General features: G+C 41.6%; 1 protein-coding gene across 1 annotated transcript in view; it reads left to right on the top strand.

Moving 5' to 3' along the window:
- Positions 1-22,508, top strand: part of nptnb (neuroplastin b) — a 130,660-nt gene that overhangs the window by 55,732 nt on the left and 52,420 nt on the right. Inside the window, 1 exon segment of the mRNA XM_060923326.1 lies at positions 15,920-16,056. Within this exon segment, the coding sequence (XP_060779309.1) occupies positions 15,920-16,056 (137 nt within the window).

Here is a 22,508-nt window from a genome sequence, read left to right as displayed (position 1 = left end):
CTCCAATATGAACGGAAAACGACCCAAAAGTGTCCCGCATGCGCAAATTGACACGTAATAAGCACATCTACGTAATACGTAAACGAAAAAAAGCGCACTCTTCAAGTTTAATGATTTCTTTTTTGTTTGTTTATTTGTTTAATTATCTGGTTAAAGTGTGAGGTCTCGTGTGTGTTTTTGTTTCTGAACTGAAATGAAAACGTGTAGCCTGGTAACGAGGGTTGACTCCTAAATGTCTCTCTAATTTCTATATAAGTGCACGACATGTTACTAGGAAGTAATGGATTTTTAAACTCTATATAGTGCACTCGAGCTTCAGTAGGCAGTCATTTGGGATACGGCCGCTGTATTACCAAACTCTTAATTCAGGCTTAATAATTTGCACATATTTATTTCGTCATATTAATAAACTTTTTCTACATTTTTATAAATATTTATTTAGATTGTTTATAGCCAGCTGAATTCTGCAACTTCTCTCAGCGCTGGCTCAAGGTGCAGAAACACCAGTGCAGTTTGCTATGGAGATGAGGCGAGACCTGGCGATGTGGTTTTTGTGGCGGCGGCGGAACTCACACAATAATCTGATTAATGTGGGCAGCAGACTAATGAGACCGAAGGTGTCAAATTACTGGAAATTTCCAGAACAATCTTATAATCTTGTAATACAGGATGGTTTAAGTTATAAATCAGTTATAGAAACTGTTTTATTTAATCAGGCTAACAGATCAACATCCAGGTCCCTACCAAATCCACCATTAGCTTGATCAATTCTATAAAAGTCTATTTAAATTCTGAAAACTGTACAAATGTTGTTGTTTTCCACCAAAGAGGCGGGATTAGCCAACGCAGAACAGTGACGTTTGTCTCTTACTGATGACGTGTAGGTCGCATGAATGCGACCTGTCCGGTCAGACTGCAGTCGCATGTGAAAATAACGGATATGCATCGGAATTAGGACCACATATCCAAGCGACCTGGGTCGCATGTGAAAAAAATCGGATCTGTGTCGTTCAGATTGTCAATAACAAATCGGATACAGGTCACATATGGGCAAAAAAATCGGATATGGGTCGTTTCAGGGTGCAGTCTGAATGTAGTGTTAGAATCAAGAACAAGTCCCTATTAAAGCGGCCAGTGAGTGTATAATGCCGCATGAATTTATGCTTTAGTGTTTAAATACCGTACATCATCATCGGCAAGTGAAGTTTTCCGAGAGGAAACATTTATTTCACGTTTTTAAATGGAGTCTCCAAGGACCGTGCTTTCTAACAGTCCGAAATAAAGCTATAAGTTTTCCGATATGAAAAGTCTACAGTACAGAGAGGTTTGCAGTTTTTCAGTACAGATTAACATCAGGAAAGAGAAAAAGACAGTGGTAAGGGAACAACCGTTTTAATTCTATCCACATTCACTGGATACGAGCAATCGCACGCTCTGATCAGCTACTCTATCACTAGGATATCAGCTCATATACCGTGAGTAGAGAAAAACAAAATGGCGGCGCGTGTTGCTGAACCAACCGAGGACGAAATAAAAACTCGACTCGAAAACAAAACCCATATACAAAAAAGAAAAGCAACAAAATATGTATTGAAAGTATTTGATGGTAAGAACGTATCTTTTTTTTTTTTTTCAAGAATTATTATAGCATTTTTCGCAAAATCATTTCGCTGGTTTGTTTGCATTCATCTTTAAGCATTAAAACTTGAAGTTTTTTTTTTTTTGACTGGTTCAAAAGCTCAAAGTTGTTTGAAAATTACAGAACTGAAACGTCCAAGGAAGAATTAAATAAACGTCTGAAGCTATAAACGTCGATACCTCAGCAAGACGGCATTTTCTACAAAAAAAAAAAAACAAAACGCTAAAGTCAATTCGTGCAGCCATCGATTAGCCTAGTAAACTAGATCCACCCGCCTAGCGGCCAAAAATATTTTTGCCTAGCGAGTGGGTCTAGCCTCGCACCATATAAACAAAACACCCCGGGCATCAAATCGTGCCCGCCAATCACAACGCAAGGTTTTTGTTTGGATTCTTTGGGCGGGCTTTTGCAGGAGTGACGACAAAGCTGCGCGACGCTGGAGAAAGCACAACAGGAAAGATGGCTACGGCTAGTGAACAGCGCGCGTTTGACTCTGCTTTGGAATCAGTTTTAGAAGAGTTAGACTTGGAGTTTTCGTTGAAACATGAGCAGGAAGAGGCTCTCCGCTCATTCCTTTTCAAGAAGGACGTTTTCGCTGTTTTGCCGACCGGCTATGGCAAAAGTCTGATCTACCAGCTGGCTCTGCTCGTAGCCAAAAGGATGGGGCTAGTTTGTGCAGTACGAAGAATTAATAAACAGCTTTGAAACATTACTTTTTGATTGTTTCTTATTTTCCCGTTATTTTAAATTTAAGGGAAATTATTTCACCAAACACCACTAAATAAAAACTCTCAAAAACAGTTTAAGCAAACCCTTGAAAAACACTTGGAAAAAAAATGAGTGTATGTGGTACAGACTCCAAACTTGTGGTCATTATCTCCAAACTTCTTAATATCTAGAACCTGTTTATTAATTAATACGCATTTTGAAAAATTATTTATTTCAAGGCCTCCCCCACTGCTTTCTGTCGCTCTGACTATGTCACAGTCACTGTTGCGCTGATTGGTCAGAGCGTTGGCCTATACGCACAGAGACAGTTTGAAAGACAGCGGGTTGTTCCTCCTACCCCCTTCGGAAATGTCTACGAGCGAGGCCAGACTAAATATTCACATTTAGTCTGGCTTGCCAGGCTAGCCATCGATGGGTTTTTAAGAAGTCCGCCTAAGCGGAAATGATTCAGACATTTTGTATAAAGTTTTTATTTATCGAATTTGAAAAAAAAAAATGCTCCGTTTCTGAAAATCCAGTGAATGTGGATAGAATAAAACAGTTATTCCACTCAGTCTCGTCGTACATGAGCTGATGGCCAACGAGGCGCTACAGAACATCTGCTCTAATACAAGTGATCACAGGAATTAACTTGTTTTGTCAACAACCCACAACATAAAACTTACGACATCTCATCTCATTATCTCTAGCCGCTTTATCCTGCTCTACAGGGTCTCGGGCAAGCTGGAGCCTATCCCAGCTGACTACGGGCGAAAGGCGGGGTACACCCTGGACAAGTCGCCAGGTCATCACAGGGCTGACACATAGACACAGACAACCATTCACACTCACATTCACACCTACGGTCAATTTAGAGTCACCAGTTAACCTAACCTGCATGTCTTTGGACTGTGGGGGAAACCGGAGCACCCGGAGGAAACCCACGCGGAGAACATCCAAACTCTTATGAGGTAAGAACGCGTTGTTATTGTAGAAAATAATCAAATTTGCGGCGGTAAGAACTCCACTTCGAGTCAGGTAGCGTTATACCGCCCTGTTGTGTTTTACTGCGTGTCCAACAGCGAAACGGATAGACATCTTTCCATTATGGCAGCGCGTCTTGGCCGTCTGACATGGTCCAATAGTGCAGGATTAGTCGATGCTCAGTGTCTACAAATATCAGCATTATGCCATACAGTGACAGGATCATAAAGTACAAAATATAAAAACATTGATACAGTAGAGAGTTCTACTGCAAATCCGCTCGATAGCTCAGTATGTGGAAAAAAGCAAAACGAGAGCTGTTCAGCGCAGCCATAAATCCAGACATTGAGACACAAAAGCTGAGCTGTGAGTGAAATAGTGCAGACATAACAGTGGAGAGCTCAAGTCTCATTAGTTTCCTCCAATGAGATGATGAAAAGTGGCCTCTGGATAAAGCCTGTCGTTCACGTGGAAGAGTCTGCAATTCGCAGTGACACAAAGAGCCAAATTACTCAGAGAATATTTCAATAATATTGACTCGTATTGAGTGGTATATCAGGTATATTCCATTCAGCTAGCATGATATTGAACGAGTCGGAAGACGAGGAGCTGAATAGAATATATGATATACCATGAAAAAAGTCAACCGATGCTAATTATTATTATTGTTATACATACACATTCCTTTCGGGTGTTCAACACATCTTTACTACACGTAGGATAAGCGACATGCTAACAATATTGCATGCTAGCAAACCAAACCAGAATGCATGTTTTTATTCCATCGAAAAAGTGTCCTGTATGGATAATAATTACACACGTCACCAATTCATTCAGTTTTCAATTAATTGTTGTGAATATTCCATCCACGCTCACTGGTGTGCTTTGATTGGCTACTCTACTACTTGGATATCAGCTCTTATACTGTGAGTAGAGAAAAATAAAATGGCGGAGCGTGTTGCTGAACCAACCGAGGACGAAATGAACACTCTCTACTTGGAAAAAACCTCAAAAATTATCGAGTATTTAAAAGAAACAGAAATGGCTAAAAGCATGAGGGGTGTTCACACGGCACATATTTGCATCGATGCTGCACCGATGTATTTTGTTGCGATATATCTTACACCGGTGTAAATTTTGTGGAGCGTTCACACGTCACAAACCTGCTTACTAGAGAGACGCGTGTTAGCACCGGTGCAGCCCCACTTGCGGTCACACGGCAGTTTTTGCGACCGTGCTATACGATAGTAATAATGTGAAAATGTACTTCCTTTTCCCAGTTGTCATGGCATCACCAAGCGCCGGGAAAACAACGTGGATGAAGACACCAGTGTTGCCAGATACTGCTGACGGTTTCCAGCCCAAAATATGTTCAAATCCGCCAAAATGCACTTAAAACCGCCCAATCTGGCAACCATGGAAGACGTGCAGTTCTGTTGTTGTTGATATTCGCCATTTTGGAAGCGCAAAATACCAGGATGCAAATTATGCAATGCCTGTATGTAATCAACTCTCCTCACGCGTACCGAGTCTACTACCCCGTAGCGTTCAGACGTCCCGTTTTATATCGGTGCTGCCCCGCAAACTAGCATTTACTCCGGAGTAAATTTCTTAAACCACCTCCCGAGCAGGGTTAGATTTGCACCGGTTTAAGCAGCTTTCAGGGGCAACACCGGTAATCTGTGGTTGGTAGAAGAGAGCAACTGGACTTGCTTGAAAAGTCTTGAAGACGTTTCGCCTCTCGTCCGAAAGGCATCCTCAGTTCTGTCTGTCTAATAGATATGTTTCTACGCACTTTGGGATGAGTTCCCTTCGACTGGTGCAGGAGTATGAGAGGACTTCCAGAAAACTGGCAGACATCTTAGCCAGAGAGGATCGTTCATTTTTGTCAACTTGGAACGGCCATCACTGAACAGAGGTGGGTGTCTATGACATCTATCAGCCACCTACAATGCAGCCATCAGCATTCTGATTCGGATTCTATGATGACAGACAGAACTGAGGATGCCTTTCGGACGAGAGGCGAAACGTCTTCAAGACTTTTCAAGCAAGTCCAGTTGCTTTCTTCTACCAACCACAGATTACTATGTACCTGGATGACTGAGTATCTTCACAGATATGGGCTACACCGGTATAACTTTGTACCGTGTGAACGCTCTACCGGGGCAGCCCCGGTGCTACACCGGAATAAAAGTTGCCGTGTGAACACCCCTATGTAGTGTGCCCCCCCCCAATATCGCCTTTTCCACGCTCCAGCCCAGTCAGTGGCAGTAGTGCACCTTTAAGCTGGTGTGCCAACCGCTAAAAAAAACCCTAAAGAAGAAGAAAACCAAAAAATATGGAATAAAAGTATTTGATCATAACAATGTACACCCCCCCACCCCCAATAATTATTACTATTGCATTTTTCACAAATTGCTCCTGTCATTTCGCCGGTTTGTTTACATTCTAAGCGGAAATGATTTTGTCAGACGGTTTGTGTAAAGTTTTTATTTATCAAATCAAATCTGCAAAAAAAAAAAAATGCTCCGTTTCTTAAAATCCAGTCAATATTGATAGAATAAAACAGCTATTCCACTCAATCTCGTCGTACGTGGCTTATAGTGGCTATCAGCTCATGCACGACCCTATTTCGTAGAATAACTGTTAAATATCTAAGAATGATCAAATATTATTATAAATACTCCTAGTTGTTGTTATATCTAGTACCGTTTATCATCAGCAATCAATTTCCATGTCAACAATCTGAATTGTGTAATATTTAAAATGAAAAAAAAAAAAACCCCGAGCCTTGATGTTATTCCATCTATAATCTAGAAAACACATTCTTAATCTTTCGCATCCAGAATACAATTCAAGCCAAGCGTGCTAACTACATGAGACCTATGCTGCTTTCCAGTCCAGCTCGGGCAGGAAAGAATCACCCCCTGTAGCCACAGACCCGTGAGATCCTCCTCACTTAAGCCAATTTGTTTTGACACCGCCGTCATGTGCACTGAGCATGCCCGGTCTGTTCTGGCAGGTCTGTTTTAAACATTGCTTGGTTGCATAATGGGATGATGCTGTTGTCCACTCAGCTCTGACTTTCCCACTCTCAGCCTGTCATGTGACAGGACAGATGCACTGCACCATGCGTCGCCTTCCTTGTTCCATGCACCATCTCCTTGCTGTACAAGATACAACTACACAGTACAAGGAAGAAAAAAAAAAAAAGAGATCTGACGGCAGTCAAGTTTTACATTGGAAACCTTTTTTTTTTTTTTCCATGAAATAATGTTTACTCGCATCTAGTTTAACCAAAGCCATTTTCCCAAAAACATTTCCATCTTCCTCTAATGAACTACACCGTTTTCTCAGATGTTCTACAACCCCGATTCCAAAAAAGTTGGGACAAAGTACAAATTGTAAATAAAAACGGAATGCAATAATTTACAAATCTCAAAAACTGATATTGTATTCACAATAGAACATAGACAACATATCAAATGTCGAAAGTGAGACATTTTGAAATTTCATGCCAAATATTGGCTCATTTGAAATTTCATGACAGCAACACATCTAAAAAAAAGTTGGGACAGGGGCAATAAGAGGCTGGAAAAGTTAAAGGTACAAAAAAGGAACAGCTGGAGGACCAAATTGCAACTCATTAGGTCAATTGGCAATAGGTCATTAACATGACTGGGTATAAAAAGAGCATCTTGGAGTGGCAGCAGCTCTCAGAAGTAAAGATGGGAAGAGGATCACCAATCCCCCTAATTCTGCGCCGACAAATAGTGGAGCAATATCAGAAAGGAGTTCGACAGTGTAAAATTGCAAAGAGTTTGAACATATCATCATCTACAGTGCATAATATCATCAAAAGATTCAGAGACTCTGGAAGAATCTCTGTGCGTAAGGGTCAAGGCCGGAAAACCATACTGGGTGCCCGTGATCTTCGGGCCCTTAGACGGCACTGCATCACATACAGGCATGCTTCTGTATTGGAAATCACAAAATGGGCTCAGGAATATTTCCAGAGAACATTATCTGTGAACACAATTCACCGTGCCATCCGCCGTTGCCAGCTAAAACTCTATAGTTCAAAGAAGAAGCCGTATCTAAACATGATCCAGAAGCGCAGGCGTCTTCTCTGGGCCAAGGCTCATTTAAAATGGACTGTGGCAAAGTGGAAAACTGTTCTGTGGTCAGACGAATCAAAATTTGAAGTTCTTTATGGAAATCAGGGACGCCGTGTCATTCGGACTAAAGAGGAGAAGGACGACCCAAGTTGTTATCAGCGCTCAGTTCAGAAGCCTGCATCTCTGATGGTATGGGGTTGCATTAGTGCGTGTGGCATGGGCAGCTTACACATCTGGAAAGACACCATCAATGCTGAAAGGTATATCCAGGCTCTAGAGCAACATATGCTCCCATCCAGACGACGTCTCTTTCAGGGAAGACCTTGCATTTTCCAACATGACAATGCCAAACCACATACTGCATCAATTACAGCATCATGGCTGCGTAGAAGAAGGGTCCGGGTACTGAACTGGCCAGCCTGCAGTCCAGATCTTTCACCCATAGAAAACATTTGGTGCATCATAAAACGGAAGATACGACAAAAAAGACCTAAGACAGTTGAGCAACTAGAATCCTACATTCGACAAGAATGGGTTAACATTCCTATCCCTAAACTTGAGCAACTTGTCTCCTGAGTCCCCAGACGTTTACAGACTGTTGTAAAGAGAAAAGGGGATGTCTCACAGTGGTAAACATGGCCTTGCCCCAACTTTTTTGAGATGTGTTGTTGTCATGAAATTTTAAAATCACCTAATTTTTCTCTTTAAATGATACATTTTCTCAGTTTAAACATTTGATATGTCATCTATGTTCTATTCTGAATAAAATATGGAATTTTGAAACTTCCACATCATTGCATTCCATTTTTATTTACAATCTGTACTTTGTCCCAACTGTTTTGGAATCAGGGTTGTACAACATTAAATGTAACCACACTGCCCGGCCAAAAGAAAGTTGCGCACGCTAATATTTCGTTGGACTACCTTTAGCTTTGTGGCACATATATTCACCGTGACACTGTTTCAACAACCGTATCACCACATTGATTTCCATCCAGAGTTGCGTCAATTTTCTCCGTGATCTTGGCTTGCGAACAGGAGACTCGAACCGCTCCGTAAAATCTTCTCCAGCATCCCAAAGACTTTCACTGAGGTTAAGGTCAGGACTCTGTGGTGGCCAATTCATGTGTGAAAATGATTCCTCATGCTCCCTGAACCAATCTGAACCTGAATTTTATGCCCGTGCCATCAGAGAAGGAAAAAAAATCCATTGATGAGATAACCTGGTCATTCAGGTTGTCAGCCGACTTCATTTTATTGCCCTCTAATGTTGCTGAGACTTGACCTGACCAACTGAGGCAACCCCAGATCATAACACTGCCTCCAGAGGCTTGTATAGTGGACACTATGCATGATGGGCGCATCGCTTCATGTGCTTCCCTTCTTACCCTGACACCCATCACTCACGAATAGGGTCAATCTGGATTCATCAAACCACATGACCTTTTTCCATTGCTCCACAATCCAATCTTTATGCTCCTTAGCAAATCGAAGCCTTTTCTTCAGATTAGCTTCACCAACAAGTGGTTTTCTTATGGCCACACAGCTGTTTGGTCCCAATCCTGTGAGTTATTTTCGCATTGTGAGTGTGGAGATGCTCTTAATTTCACAGCTGTGAGTTCTACTGTTGGTTTTTTATATATATATATATATATATATATATATATATATATATATATATATATATATATATAAAAACGATTCAACTTCAAGCATTTCGGTGATCTCTGATCATGGTCAGTCAGGATCTTTTTCCAACCACATTTCATCCTGAAGCCTTCGGTTAACCACTATCCTTCCAGGGTTTAATAATGCATCGGACAGTTCTTAACCCAATTCCAGTAATCTCAGCAATCTCCTTAGTTGTTTTCTTTGCTCGATCATCATCATCATCTTTTGGCTGCTCCCTGTCTTCCGCATCCTTCTCTACCACACCTGCCACTTTCATGTCCTCTCTCACCACATCCATGTATCTCCTCTTTGGCCTTCCTCGTTTTCGTGTGCCTGGCAGCTCCATCTTCAACATTCTCCTTCCAACATGCTCTGCATCTCTTCTCAGGATGTGCCCATACCGGTACCATCTCAGTCTCTTCTCTCTTAGCTTAATTCCCAAGCTCTTCTTTGCTTGACCTGCATCAAGCAAAGAATTTTCTTTGCTTGGTGCAGGTCAATAATTTGAGTCTTCTAAAACACAGTAACCTCTTTTCCAAGAGCACAGGATACGTCTTGGGGGTACGACATGGTTGGATAAGAAATAAGAAGCTACTCACTGCATCAGTTAGGGTTCAAAGAATTGTAGCTAGCTGTAACAGATTAATTACTGCAGTGATTATTCAGCCAAAGGCTCTTATGTATTTGCTTATTTAAATCCAAATGACGACAACTTTTTTTTTTTGGCAAGGCTGTGTATAAAGGTTAAAAAAAAAAAAGTACACTATAAAAGAACGCTCACATCATTCTTAACTTGCAATCATAACTTGCTTTATTTCTTAACATGTTATTCAATTACGTTTTCGGTTTTAGTAACCTTATATCGTAACTCATATTGGCAACTAATTGCAATTCAATATTCTACTTATCGGCCTGTTCGGTTTTTAGCCATGTTGAATTTAGTTCGTTTGGTCCACGGCAGGCGTCACTTATCCGCGCGATCTTCATGAGACTTGTGCGAGACTTCGAAACATGAATTGTCAGCGCCACCATTTTGAAAACTGTTTCCCAAACGAAATATTGCACAAAAACGAGTTTAAATAGCGATTACTGCCTACTTTTTTCAAACTTTCCTGATTTGCTATCAAAACAAACAAAACTTCCGGCTTGATTACATCAGCATTCGAAAGAGGGCGTGCGCGTCTTTTGACAACGTTGGCAGATGTCGGTCGCTTTGATTTCCGCCAGGGCTTTGAACCAGAATTTTTTTCCTATTGGTTCGTTCCGAACAGAAACGGAATTTTAACGTTTCCGGTTTTGGGTTCCACCATTAAATAGACGTTCCCGAACCGGTTAGAACAAAAAAATTTCGTTCCCGGAACGGTTAATTACGTTCCCTGTCAGCTGTTTAACAAATGGCTATAAAATTATGTCTCTGTCTCATCCAGCTTAAGCTAAATGTAGGCTAATTCTATTACAACCTTCATTAAATAAGACAAGAAATAATTCAAAACAATTATTATTTCAAATGTTGGCGATTTGGATTCTCAGTATGTCTTCCCATCTACACAAACAGAAAAAGTGCCAAAAATGAAAGAGAATTCGTTTAGTGTGTTACCAAAGGCTAGTCAGGCCCTATGCATCGATAGGCTAACAGAGGTTAACGTCATTTAATGTCCACGAGCCTCTCAGTAACGTGGACAAATATATTGATATCGTGTTTGAAATTGACGTTTTTGAATAACGATAGACTGCAATATTTACCTCTTATTTAAGATGTGGAGACGTGATAGTAGTCCACCCTCCCGTGCTCTCCATTCAGTCAGCGAACGTCACACAGGAAGTGAACCCCAGCGGGTCATAGAAACTTGCGCAGGAGAAGAATGACTTTTTTTTTATTTGTAGGCTACGGAAACTTTGAGGAATGAAATAAAAACCGGTATTAACCGGTTACCATTATTTTTAATAAGCGTTTCTGTTCCGGAACATAAAAAATAATAAAGTTTCTGGTTTCGTTTCTGTTCCATGTGAAATAGAAAAAGTTCCCGGTTTTCGTTTTTGTTCCTTGAACCGGTTCAAAGCCCTGATTTCCGCTGTACGTTTTACTTCCGTCCTACGATGTCTCACACAGGTCTCAACGAATCTCGTTTACGGCCGTCACTTTGACATATGGACTGATATATTACAGAGCATATTTCAAACACTCATAACTTGCTATAGCAGTGACAAAATGGCGATCAAAAATGCATTTTAATAAAATGAGAAATAGAATTTTGATTAAAAAAAAATTGCCTTCAGTTCTCTTTTAATATCTGCATTGCACGACCTAATTGATTAATTTCATGTCATGTTTTATTCCTCCTTGCTTCTAAAGAATTTAATTTCAGTATTTTTAACGCAGCTTTGCTTCACAGACTTGAGATAAATTTTAGCTTTCTAGTCACCGACAGTGTTTATAATTCATTACTAGTGCAAACAAAAGAATTAAATCAATCCATAGATATTTATGAACAGTTATTTCACGAAATCGAGTCGTACATGAGCTGATGTACTATGCACGACGAGATTGATTGGAATAACTGTTTATTCTTTCAACATTCACTGGATTTTGAAAAACGGAGCTTTTTTTTTTTTGCAAATTCGATAAATCAAGACTTTTATACAAAACGTCCGACAAAATATTTTCTGCTTAGGATGTAAACAAGCCGGCGAAATGACAGGAACAGTTTGTGAAAAATGATGATAATGCTTGAAGAAAAACAAACAAACAAAAAAACAACATTCTTACCATCAGACACTTTCATTCCATAATTTGCTGCTTTTTTTGTTTTTTTTTTGGGAGGGGGGTTTGTTTTCGAGAAGAGTTTATTTCATCCTCGGTTGGTTTAGCAACACACGCCACCATTTTATGGTTGTTTAGGGTTTTTTGGCGATTGGCAAACCAACTTAAAGATGCATTACCGCCACCAACTGGGCTGGAGTGTGGAACAGGAGATATTGGGGGGGGGCAATAGGAAAAGGTCATGGAGCACATCTGACTTGGTGTGCTCCACCATTTTGTTTTTCTCTACTCATGGTATATGAGCTGATAACCTAGTAGTAGAGTAGGGTGACCAGATTTCCCGAGTCTAAAACCGGGACACTTTGCGCGTGACCGTGATACTCGTGCACGCACACGCGTTTTGATGTAAACATGCGCCGGCTCAGACGGGTGCTTTTATCGTTTTGTAGAAGCTCACTACATAATCAAGTATTTTCTTGTTATCTACATGTACTTCTATCATAATTCAGTTAAAGTAAGAAAATCAGACAACAGATGTGATTTATTTCACCTTTGTGAAAACGCCAAGAAAATGCATTGCTTGTATATTAACATCAACATTTTATGCGATGAACTTTTTTTTTTAAACAATAGGCTATGCATTGTAACAGCAACAAGCGCATGAGCCTAATCGTTGTCACCTCCGAACCTTTACCCAAAATGCCTCTGTTTAATCTTAACCAGTGTCGGCTATTCACTATTTTGAAAACGTGAACCCTGAGTTGACAACAGCATCAAACAAGTCAAGACAATCTGTGATACAGATTAAAGACAGATGAAACGAATGAAAGACAACAAAAAGTGTTTCAGAAACACAACCCACCCACCCTAAAGAAGATGCCATTTTATTGCATACTGTATATTTACATGATGAGTGAATTTGCTCCAGTGGCGCTTTATTGCCCGAGAGCCTGCTGTGAAACCGCGAGCACGTATCGTCGAAATTAGCCCCGGTAATGAGCAAGGCTTCGAGAGTAGGCACGGTCATGCGATTCCTCTTGTCAGTCCAGGTGTTGCTCATGAGTGAAAATATTCACTCAACTGGAGCATTGGCGCCAGGTAGGCACATGGCAAACTGGCAAAGCTGGCTGACATTGCTGTAAGGAATCTCCCTACTCTTGAAGTGCGCGAACGTCTCCGCCCAGCGCTCGTCCGTGCGGCATTGTCGCGTAGTAGTTGACAGCCGCTAGCGCAAAAAAACGTTATAACGCGGCCTCTATATTGCAATACTGTACAAATAGATACATTGTAAGGTTGACTGCGCACACACGCTCATTGATGCTGAATTGCTAGAAGTTTTATTGACATCTCGTTGGCTATGTATGATCGCTGTAACCGGGACAGTTTGTTAGTCTTTGGTGTAAACCGGGACATTTCAGCGTCCCGACGGACCTTTGTCGGGACTGGGGACATGCAACTCAAAATCGGGACTGTCCCGGTCAAACCTAGCCTGGGCCCGCCCATCCTAAGTGTGACGCAACACGAGGGCCTGTTGCGAACTTAGTCTGGCAAGGCAAGCTATCTCCAGCTCTTCCAAGCTCCCGAAAAATCGGGAGCCAATCAACTTTGAGCATCTCCAACGGCCCTGGGTAGAGGCGTGTTCAAGGCAGTGACGTAGTAGAACTGCGACCGGAAGCCATAGATTGTTGACAGAATCTATGCCGGAAGCGCTTCATTCACTAGAAACATTACGAACATGGAGCAGCGGCAAGCCTTTGACACAGCGGTAGATGCTGTATTGAAAGCATTCAACGGGAAGTTCTCATTGAAAACGGAGCAAAGAGCAGCCCTGGAGGTATTTATCTTCTTCCTGTTACTCAAGCAGTTTCCGTCGCGTCACATACGTCAGAGGAAAGAGTGATGTGATTGGTTTAAGCTTCGTCACAGCCTTTTCTGGCTTCGACCAGTAGCAAACTGAGGCAATTCAGGGAGGCGGGTCAACCACGCGCTTTGGGAAACGGTTGGGCTGAATATCTTTGCCAGACCAAATGCTCGCAGAGCTTTGAAGTCGCGTTAGCCAGACTAGGTCAAACCGGGACGTCTGGTCACGTTATAGTAGAGTAGCCAATCAGAGCCTGCGATCGCTCATATCCAGTGAATGTGGATAGAATAAAATATGCATCTCAATGGATATTACAGTATTTGGTTTCTACTGTTTAACTAGAATGAAACTACCGGTAATAGGAAAGATAAGTGCTTATGAATCTAAGACGGCCGTGGGAACCTGAAGTTAATGTCCACAGTTCAGACCATTACTCATTCTCAAACTGCATCGCTGTTCAGTATTTTTAAGTCATTTTAGTACAAAGCTTCCCACCAGGACAATAATATAATTTCTTGCAGGGGGGGGAAAAAAACTGTACTGTGATATATATATTATGATCTGTCTTGGATGTATATCACAATTAAGGGTGAGTCTGTCTATCATCATCATCATCATCCAGCCAAAAATCAGTTGAGATAGGAAAGCAGGAAGGTATGCTGTGCTCCTTTCCATCTCACGCTCCACCCCCAGGCTCTCATGTCCTTGGCACCTCTCTCTCCAGCTCTCAGCTCTGAGGGAACAGATGGAGGCTTGTGTGCTGGGGTGGGATTAAGGCCTGAATCCAGTCCCAGCCGCTTCTAATGGCAAGAGTTTATTGTTCACGATGATAATCTGCTCCTGCGTGCGTTACGGGCTGACAGTGAGAAAATTCATCAGTACATTCCAGTCGAATTTGATTTGTTGCACACCATAGTAGAGGTTTTGTGTGTGTGTGTGATCTAGAATCATTATTTTTCTTCCTCTTAATTATACAAGTTAAAAGCGCAAAACTAATTAGAAACATGCTTTCGTATAATATTATGAAATTCATCCATATGGCTGGTTCGAAAAGTGTTGCTGATCCTCTCTTCATTATAAATCCATTATCGGCTTGTGAATGCAGTTGCCACCAGTATGTTCACTCATTTCCTTTTAGTATAGGTTACATACTTTTTTTTTTAGGCCAAACAAAAAACAGATGAGGTTTCCTTCCAAATAGCACGCGTTGTATCTGCGCTGTTACCCGTCTCTTTCCATCAGTGACTGCATGAGTAAAGGCACACTTCCGTTCGGAGTCAGGGTTTGGAAGCAGGCCAGAATGGCATCGAACAGCATTGAAAGTCCTATCTGTTTAGAGAGGAGGCGATTTACTACCTGCCAGGGGAGAAGCGTGTGAGGATAATGCCCAACTAAGCTCCTACTCCAACCCCCAACGCACACACACAATCCTCAGATGGCACGTGTGCACCATAATTAGAGAGCAGTGATGTCGTCTGTGTCCCAGGCCACGCCTGGGCCGTCCTCCGTGTTCACAGTAATAAACACTCGCTCCAGGTCTCTTCCTGATCCTGCTTAATTGCACGGAAGGAATTACGGTAACTTTTTTAAGGATTAGCAATAAAAAATAAAAATAAAAAAGGCTGTGGCAGCGACCTGTCCATGGTGGAGCAGTGTTTAAGAAGAGATATGGCCAAAACGGTAGACTCGACAGATTTTAAGCATCGGGAGCGGCTAATGCCTAACTTTTGGCATCTACCGAGAAGCTACTGACTCAGCACGTCAGCGTAAAATGGCTCATGAGCAAGCGTACATGGAGAACGAGAGCCTGATTCGAAGCACATGTACGGGTTTTGATTTTTGAATCGAGATCATTCCATGTCTCAGGATTAAAATTCAGTCACGCATGTTGGCCTATTACTAAAACTGCTTTCTGTCAAACAAATAAATGTGTATTACAAATAAAATACTGTAAATCTTTAAAAGAACTGGTCATGTTTAATAAAATGTTAAAATCCATACTGCAAAGAAAAAAAGATTAAATATAAATGACTATATATATATATATATATATATATATATATATATATATATATATATATATATATACAGTGAAACCTATTTTTAATTAATGCATAATTTTAATATCTTGTGTGGGTTTTTTCCTCTCTCTCTCTCTCTCTCTCTCTTCCGTTCAGCGGCTCCTGAAATCACTGGTCACAAGCGAAGCGAGAATAAAAAAGAAGGAGAAAACGCCCTCTTGTACTGCAAATCCGTGGGATACCCACATCCCATCTGGACATGGCGGAAAAAAGTCAAGCAGGGATCATACGTAGTATGTTGCATGTTGTTTTCTCCTGCTAGGACCTGCATCAACACGGTTACAGAATAAGCAAAGGCTATGGATCCCTTAAGTGTAAATATTTAATTGATGATTAATCTACGGTACTGTGAAAGTCTTCGGCACCCTTTTTTTTTTCCCCCCAATACAAACTTTTTGTATTTTCTGACTTCTAAATTATCGAGTCAGTACAAAAACATTTTAGAGTTCAAACGTTCGTTTTCCAGCACAAAATTAAATGTTAGAGAGGAAGAGGGGGGGAAAAAAAAAGCTTGTAATGTGTCTGAGCAGCATATTCCATAAGAGCATATTCTGTAAGATGCTCAGTAAAACCTCCAGCTCATTTCCGCATAAAACGGCACTCATTGGACCCGAGACTAATTTTTTTTTTTTTAACGCACCAAATATCAACTTTATATTCATTTATTATGGCTTACTGTTTATATAGTATTTTTTTGTTTTAAATATTAAAACATTTTCATTATTTTTTAGGCCATTTTTGGTCCGGAGCATTTCTTTACACGTGCCTTAGACTTTTGCACAGTACTGTATATACACTGAAGTTCTTGTTACTTACAGTCCAGCTCTCTTTAATTCTTCTGTCCACATTCACTGGATATGAGCAATCGTACGCTCTGATGGACTACTCTACTAGCTCATATCCCGTGGGTAGAGAAAAACTAAATGCCAGAGCATGTTGCTGAACCAACCGAGGACGAAATAAAAAGTCTACTCAAAAACAAAACCCCAAGCAATTAAAAAAAAATATATATATATATAGAATAAAAGTATTGCCTCGGTCACAACCGGCCGTACGTGCAAAAAACGCAAGAAACGCGTGCGTGTGACGTGCTGATTTTCGAGCCGCAGACCGGCCGCAGAGGTTCTTTGTCATGTCAAACAAACTCTACGGGCGCTTACGTTTTTTTCAGGTTGCAAGACAAACTTACGGCCAACGTGCGTCTTTCTCCACGAACAAAAAAAAGCAGCGATTTGGGAAACGCCAAAAATTGCACGGCTAAAAAATCGTACGTCCGGTTGTGACCTAGGCTTATTTGAAGGTAGGAATTTTTTTTCCCCAAGAATTATCGCATTTTTCACAAATCGCCGGTTTGTTTACATTCTAAGCGGAAATGATTGTCGGACGTTTCGTATGAAGATTTTATTGATCGAATTTGCAAAAAATAAAAACAAAAATGCTCGGTTTCTCAAAATCCAGTGAATGTGGATAGAATAAAACGGTTATTCCACTCAATCTCGTCGTACATGGATTATAGCCGACTCGGCTATCGGGTCACGTACGACTCGATTTCGTGGGATAACTGTTCAGTATAGATTTGGTAGAACACAGAGAAGCCCTGATTTACTGCAATGTTTTAATGTAAAGAAGCTGTGCAAACTTGATAACCACAAAAAACAAACAAACGTGCAAGCTGATTAACTGACTTCCGCAATTTCCACATGAGCACGTGAAAAATAGCACGTCTTTTGAGTGGAATTTGAATTTGGCTTAATGAATGCACAGTTCAGGATGTTCTTACTTAAAAGTGCGACTGTAAATCGATTAATTCTGCATCTGCAAGGTGATACCCTACTGTAATGTTTAATTAACGTTATCCAAGTTCAGTTGAACTTGCCACGACCACTGCAAACAACTGGCGCTCTCGGAAAGCTCGTTTACCTATTGTTTCCGCCGCCTACTTTCTCTATGACGTAATTAACACATTCGTTCTTTGGGAATGCACCATGCCCGCTATTTGCGGATGCAGTTTAACCCGCTGCACATGCAAATTAGCACACATTTTTAGATCATTATAAATGAGGTGGTGATGATATGGGATTCCACATCTTCATATGTCGAGCTGAAGATGCATTTATTCCTCACTGTAAGCCATGTTGGGGGTCTTTTCTTCATGTGCTCCCAACAATACTTCGTTTCTAACGATGTATACGGACATCACGGAGCTAACATCATCCTGAGGCAAACCTTTAACGACGTGTCTGGCTGGCCCTCGAGCGTTTTTGCATCAGGATGGACAACACACCAACGTCGTCACAAACAAGCATGCAGCAAGAACACATTCTCTTCCCTTTTTGGAAATGTCTCGCTCAATTTTGACATGAAACAGTCTTCACTTGTGGTCCCCTTTGGCAACACATGTTCCTGGCCAAATCAATCTGATGATTGACCTTCTGTCCAGGCATGGCCTCTCATGAAGGAGTGGAGGCTTCACCGTCGAATGCTGGACCAGATATACCAGATACTGGATCAGGGATAATGTAATTTATTCACACACAAAGGAAGCTGCTTGCTTTCTGGACCTGGAGATGGTGCATTAGGAGGACTTGTTCTCATATTAGTGTCCCCGTCACAGTTAGCGGAATCCTAATACAACTATCTATCCATCCATCCATCATCTGTAGCCGCTTATCCTGTTCTACAGGGTCGCAGGCAAGCTGGAGCCTGTCCCAGCTGACTACGGGCGAGAGACGGGGTACACCCTGGACAAGTCGCCAGGTCATCACAGGGCTCGTAATACAACTCGATAGCAGAAATAACCAGTCTTTTAGCAAGGCAGAAGACAACAGTCGCTACATGTCACAATACACAATCCTCGGTCTTCTTCCCTCCCCCAAGTTATGACACGGAAAAATCCCGAAAGCTGGGGGTTCCCGTGTTAGAAATCATGAATTTCGTAAACTGCTAGCTTCACAGCCAGTCTACCAGCCTTATTTTGATCAGGAATCGATAAAGATTACTCGGCCCAACATGTTATTCAATTCAAGTCAATAATATTGATCCAAACGGTTGTGGGTTTTTTTTTTTCCCCAACCAAGAAGAAAACTTCAGCCCTGTGTCCGAAATCACTCACTCGTTCACTACTCCCTATATAGACCCTTTTCAGTCACGTGACCTTCGTAAACGCGACCACCATTTTGGACATGTAGTGGACTTCGGCTCGAATCAGTTTGAATGTGAGGAAGGCGACAAACGAAAAACATAAAAGAAAAAGGAGCGAGATGCAGAAAACACCTTCACTATCCAGCGACGTAGGGCATTTACAGGGCGAGCAGAGGGAGAGGTATTTGCAAAAATTGAGGTTAGCAGGCTTAGAGAATGACGTTTACTTGCTTCCACCAGGATTGTTGACTGACGTACGCTCCGGCTTGCTCCCCCTCAAATTAAGCAGCGCGCTCCGGCTTCTGGAGCGCACTGCTTAATTTGAGGGGGAGCAAGCCGGAGCGCGCTCCGGAACCTCGGCCGGAGCACTCCGGGAGCAAGCCGGAGCGCGCTGTTTAATTTGAGGGGGAGCAAGCCGGAGCGCGCTCCGGAACCTCGGACGTTGGCTCCGGCAGCTATTTACACTGGATCCGGTGTAAATAGCTGCCGGATCATAATTACAGTAAACTAGTAAATACAGTGAAGGAAAAACTTGAGACTGAAAGGTTTTAACAGTCATCCAAATGATTGAACGTAAACATTGCTACAGTAACATACTAGCTATGATGTTGTTGACATTAGCTAGTCAACAATAGCTACTACAGAAGAACAAAGAGGTTACAATGGGTTATTTTAACCTATTTGGTTACACACTCGCCGCCACAGAATGTTAACAGCAATGTAATGCCTTTTCTGGCTAATTTTATTCGTCTTACCTCCAACAAAGTGGTCACTACACAAGCGTTGGTATGCTGAGGGCTGCCAATCTTTCCTGTTAATGGCTGCTATCCATCTTCTCCATCGGGATCCGATGAAATGATAAACCTTGCCTTGTTTGTTGATGGTTACTACATCCAGGTGCACAACAATATAGTGGCATGATGGAAGTCTTGCTGAAAGTAAAAACTTTCTTTGCTGCCGTTCCTCAATGTTGGCTGTGGTAAACTACTGGTAGTACACGTCCAAAATGGCGGCCGCGTTTGTCGTGACGTCACGTGAAAAGGGTCCATAGGGAATTACTATATAGAGGACTATATAGTGAGCTCATTGGTAAAACTGGGGGGGAAGGGGGAGCTTTCGGACACTAGTCCGTCACATTGGTATTTACGTCATTACTGTCGCACAATTAAAACGTGCCAGATCAGTCGGCTGGTGGGTTTTCAAAATAATAAATACACGCATGTATTTTTGTGATAAATCCATATTATACTGAGCGTATTTCCCACATTAATCAATACAAAGTACGTGCATCTTTCAGTTCTTTTAAATCAAGCTTGAATACTTTCTTCTTTGCCGCTGACTTTTATTAAATCAAATTTAAGACTTTTAATTTAAATTTCTTTCAGCGCGACTGCAATGCATGATGGGAGATATTGCTTTGGTTAGTGACCATCGGTTGTACACTACTTTTCGTGATGCATTTGGGATACTTTGAGTGCACTACATAGGGTGTAAATAATCCTCACTAAGGTTTCGGACAGCACTGCAAAATGGCGTCCTCACTACAGTGGTGCTTGAAAGTTTGTGAACCCTTTAGAATTTTCTATATTTCTGCATAAATATGACCGAAAACATCATCAGATTTCCACACAAGTCCTAAAAGTAGATAAAGAGAACCCAGTTAAACAAATGAGACAAAAATATTATACTTGGTCATTTACTTATTGAGGAAAATGATCCAATATTACATATCTGTGAGTGGCAAAAGTATGTGAACCTCCAGGATTAGCAGTTAATTTGAAGGTGAAATTAGAGTCAGGTGTTTTCAATCAGTGGGATGACAATCAGGTGTGAGTGGGCACCCTGTTTTATTTAAAGAACAGGGATCTATCAACATCTGATCTTCACAACACGTTTGTGGAAGTGTATCATGCCACGAACAAAGGAGATTTCTGAGGACCTCAGAAAAAGCGTTGTTGATGCTCATCAGGCTGGAAAAGGTTACAAAACCATCTCTAAAGAGTTTGGACTCCACCCATCCACAGTCAGACACATTGTGAACAAATGGAGGAAATTCAAGACCATTGTTACCCTCCCCAGGAGTGGTCGACCAACAAAGATCACTCCAAGAGCAAGGCGTGTAATAGTCGGCGAGGTCACAAAGGACCCCAGGGTAACTTCTAAGCAACTGAAGGCCTCTCTCACATTGGCTAATGTTAATGTTCATGAGTCCACCATCAGGAGAACACTGAACAACAATGGTGTGCATGGCAGGGTTGCAAGGAGAAAGTCACTGCTCTCCAAAAAGAACATTGCTGCTCGTCTGCAGTTTGCTAAAGATCACGTGGACAAGTCAGAAGGCTATTGAAAATGTTTTGTGGACAGATGAGACCAAAATAGAACTTTTTGGTTTAAATGAGAAGCGTTATGTTTGGAGAAAGGAAAAAACACTGCATTCCAGCATAAGAACCTTATCCCATCTGTGAAACATGGTGGTGGTAGTATCATGGTTTGGGCCTGTTTTGCTGCATCTGGGCCAGGACAGCTTGCCATCATTGCTGGAACAATGAATTCTGAATTATAGCAGCGAATTCTAAAGGAAAATGTCAGGACATCTGTCCATCTCAAGAGAAGGTGGGTCATGCAGCAAGACAACGACCCTAAGCACACAAGTCGTTCTACCAAAGAATGGTTAAAGAAGAATAAAGTTAATGTTCTGGAATGGCCAAGTCAAAGTCCTGACCTTAATCCAATCAAAATATTGTGGAAGGACCTGAAGCGAGCAGTTCATGTGAGGAAACTCACCAACATCCCAGAGTTGAAGCTGTTCTGTATGGAGGAATGGGCTAAAATTCCTCCAAGCCGATGTGCAGGACTGATCAACAGTTACCGGAAACGTTTAGTTGCAGTTATTGCTGCACAAGGGGGTCACACCAGATACTGAAAGCAAAGGTTCACTTACTTTTGCCACTCACATATGTAATATTGGATCATTTTCCTCAATAAATAAATGACCAAGTATAATATTTTTGCCTCATTTGTTTGACTGGGTTCTCTTTATCTACTTTTAGGACTTGTGTGAAAATCTGATGATGTTTTCGGTCATATTTATGCAGAAATATAGAAAATTCTAAAGGGTTCACAAACTTTCAAGCACCACTGTATATAGTGAGTAAGGAGCGATTTCGGACACAGGGCAAGTCTACTCTGCCGGTGCTGCCATTTTGGAAATCACATGATGCGTTGCTGCGCGTTGATTGGTTGAAAGGTGAGCGACGCTGAATTTGTCTGCAAGAAGCCACCAGAGATGCCAACACTGACAAATGAAAAAGGAGTAGCATCTCCGAGTGCAGCGAGGTGAAGCCAAGCAAAGCGAGGCTTCCTAATAGGCCGGGGGTCTGGGGGCCTCGGAAACCAAATTTCAAGGAAGCTCAGAGATGCAGTCTAGGCCATTTTGAGCAACTTTTTGAGGAAAATAAATGCAGGATCTACTGTAAGCTCAATTATCCAAACTGTCTGGAGAAAATGTTTGGCTAACTAAGAGGATGTTCAGATAAAAGGGGTT

The sequence above is a fragment of the Neoarius graeffei genome, chromosome 6 (genome assembly GCF_027579695.1).
Source record: "Neoarius graeffei isolate fNeoGra1 chromosome 6, fNeoGra1.pri, whole genome shotgun sequence".
Classification (NCBI taxonomy): Eukaryota; Metazoa; Chordata; class Actinopteri; order Siluriformes; family Ariidae; genus Neoarius; species Neoarius graeffei.
This window is presented reverse-complemented; position numbering and strand designations above follow the sequence as displayed.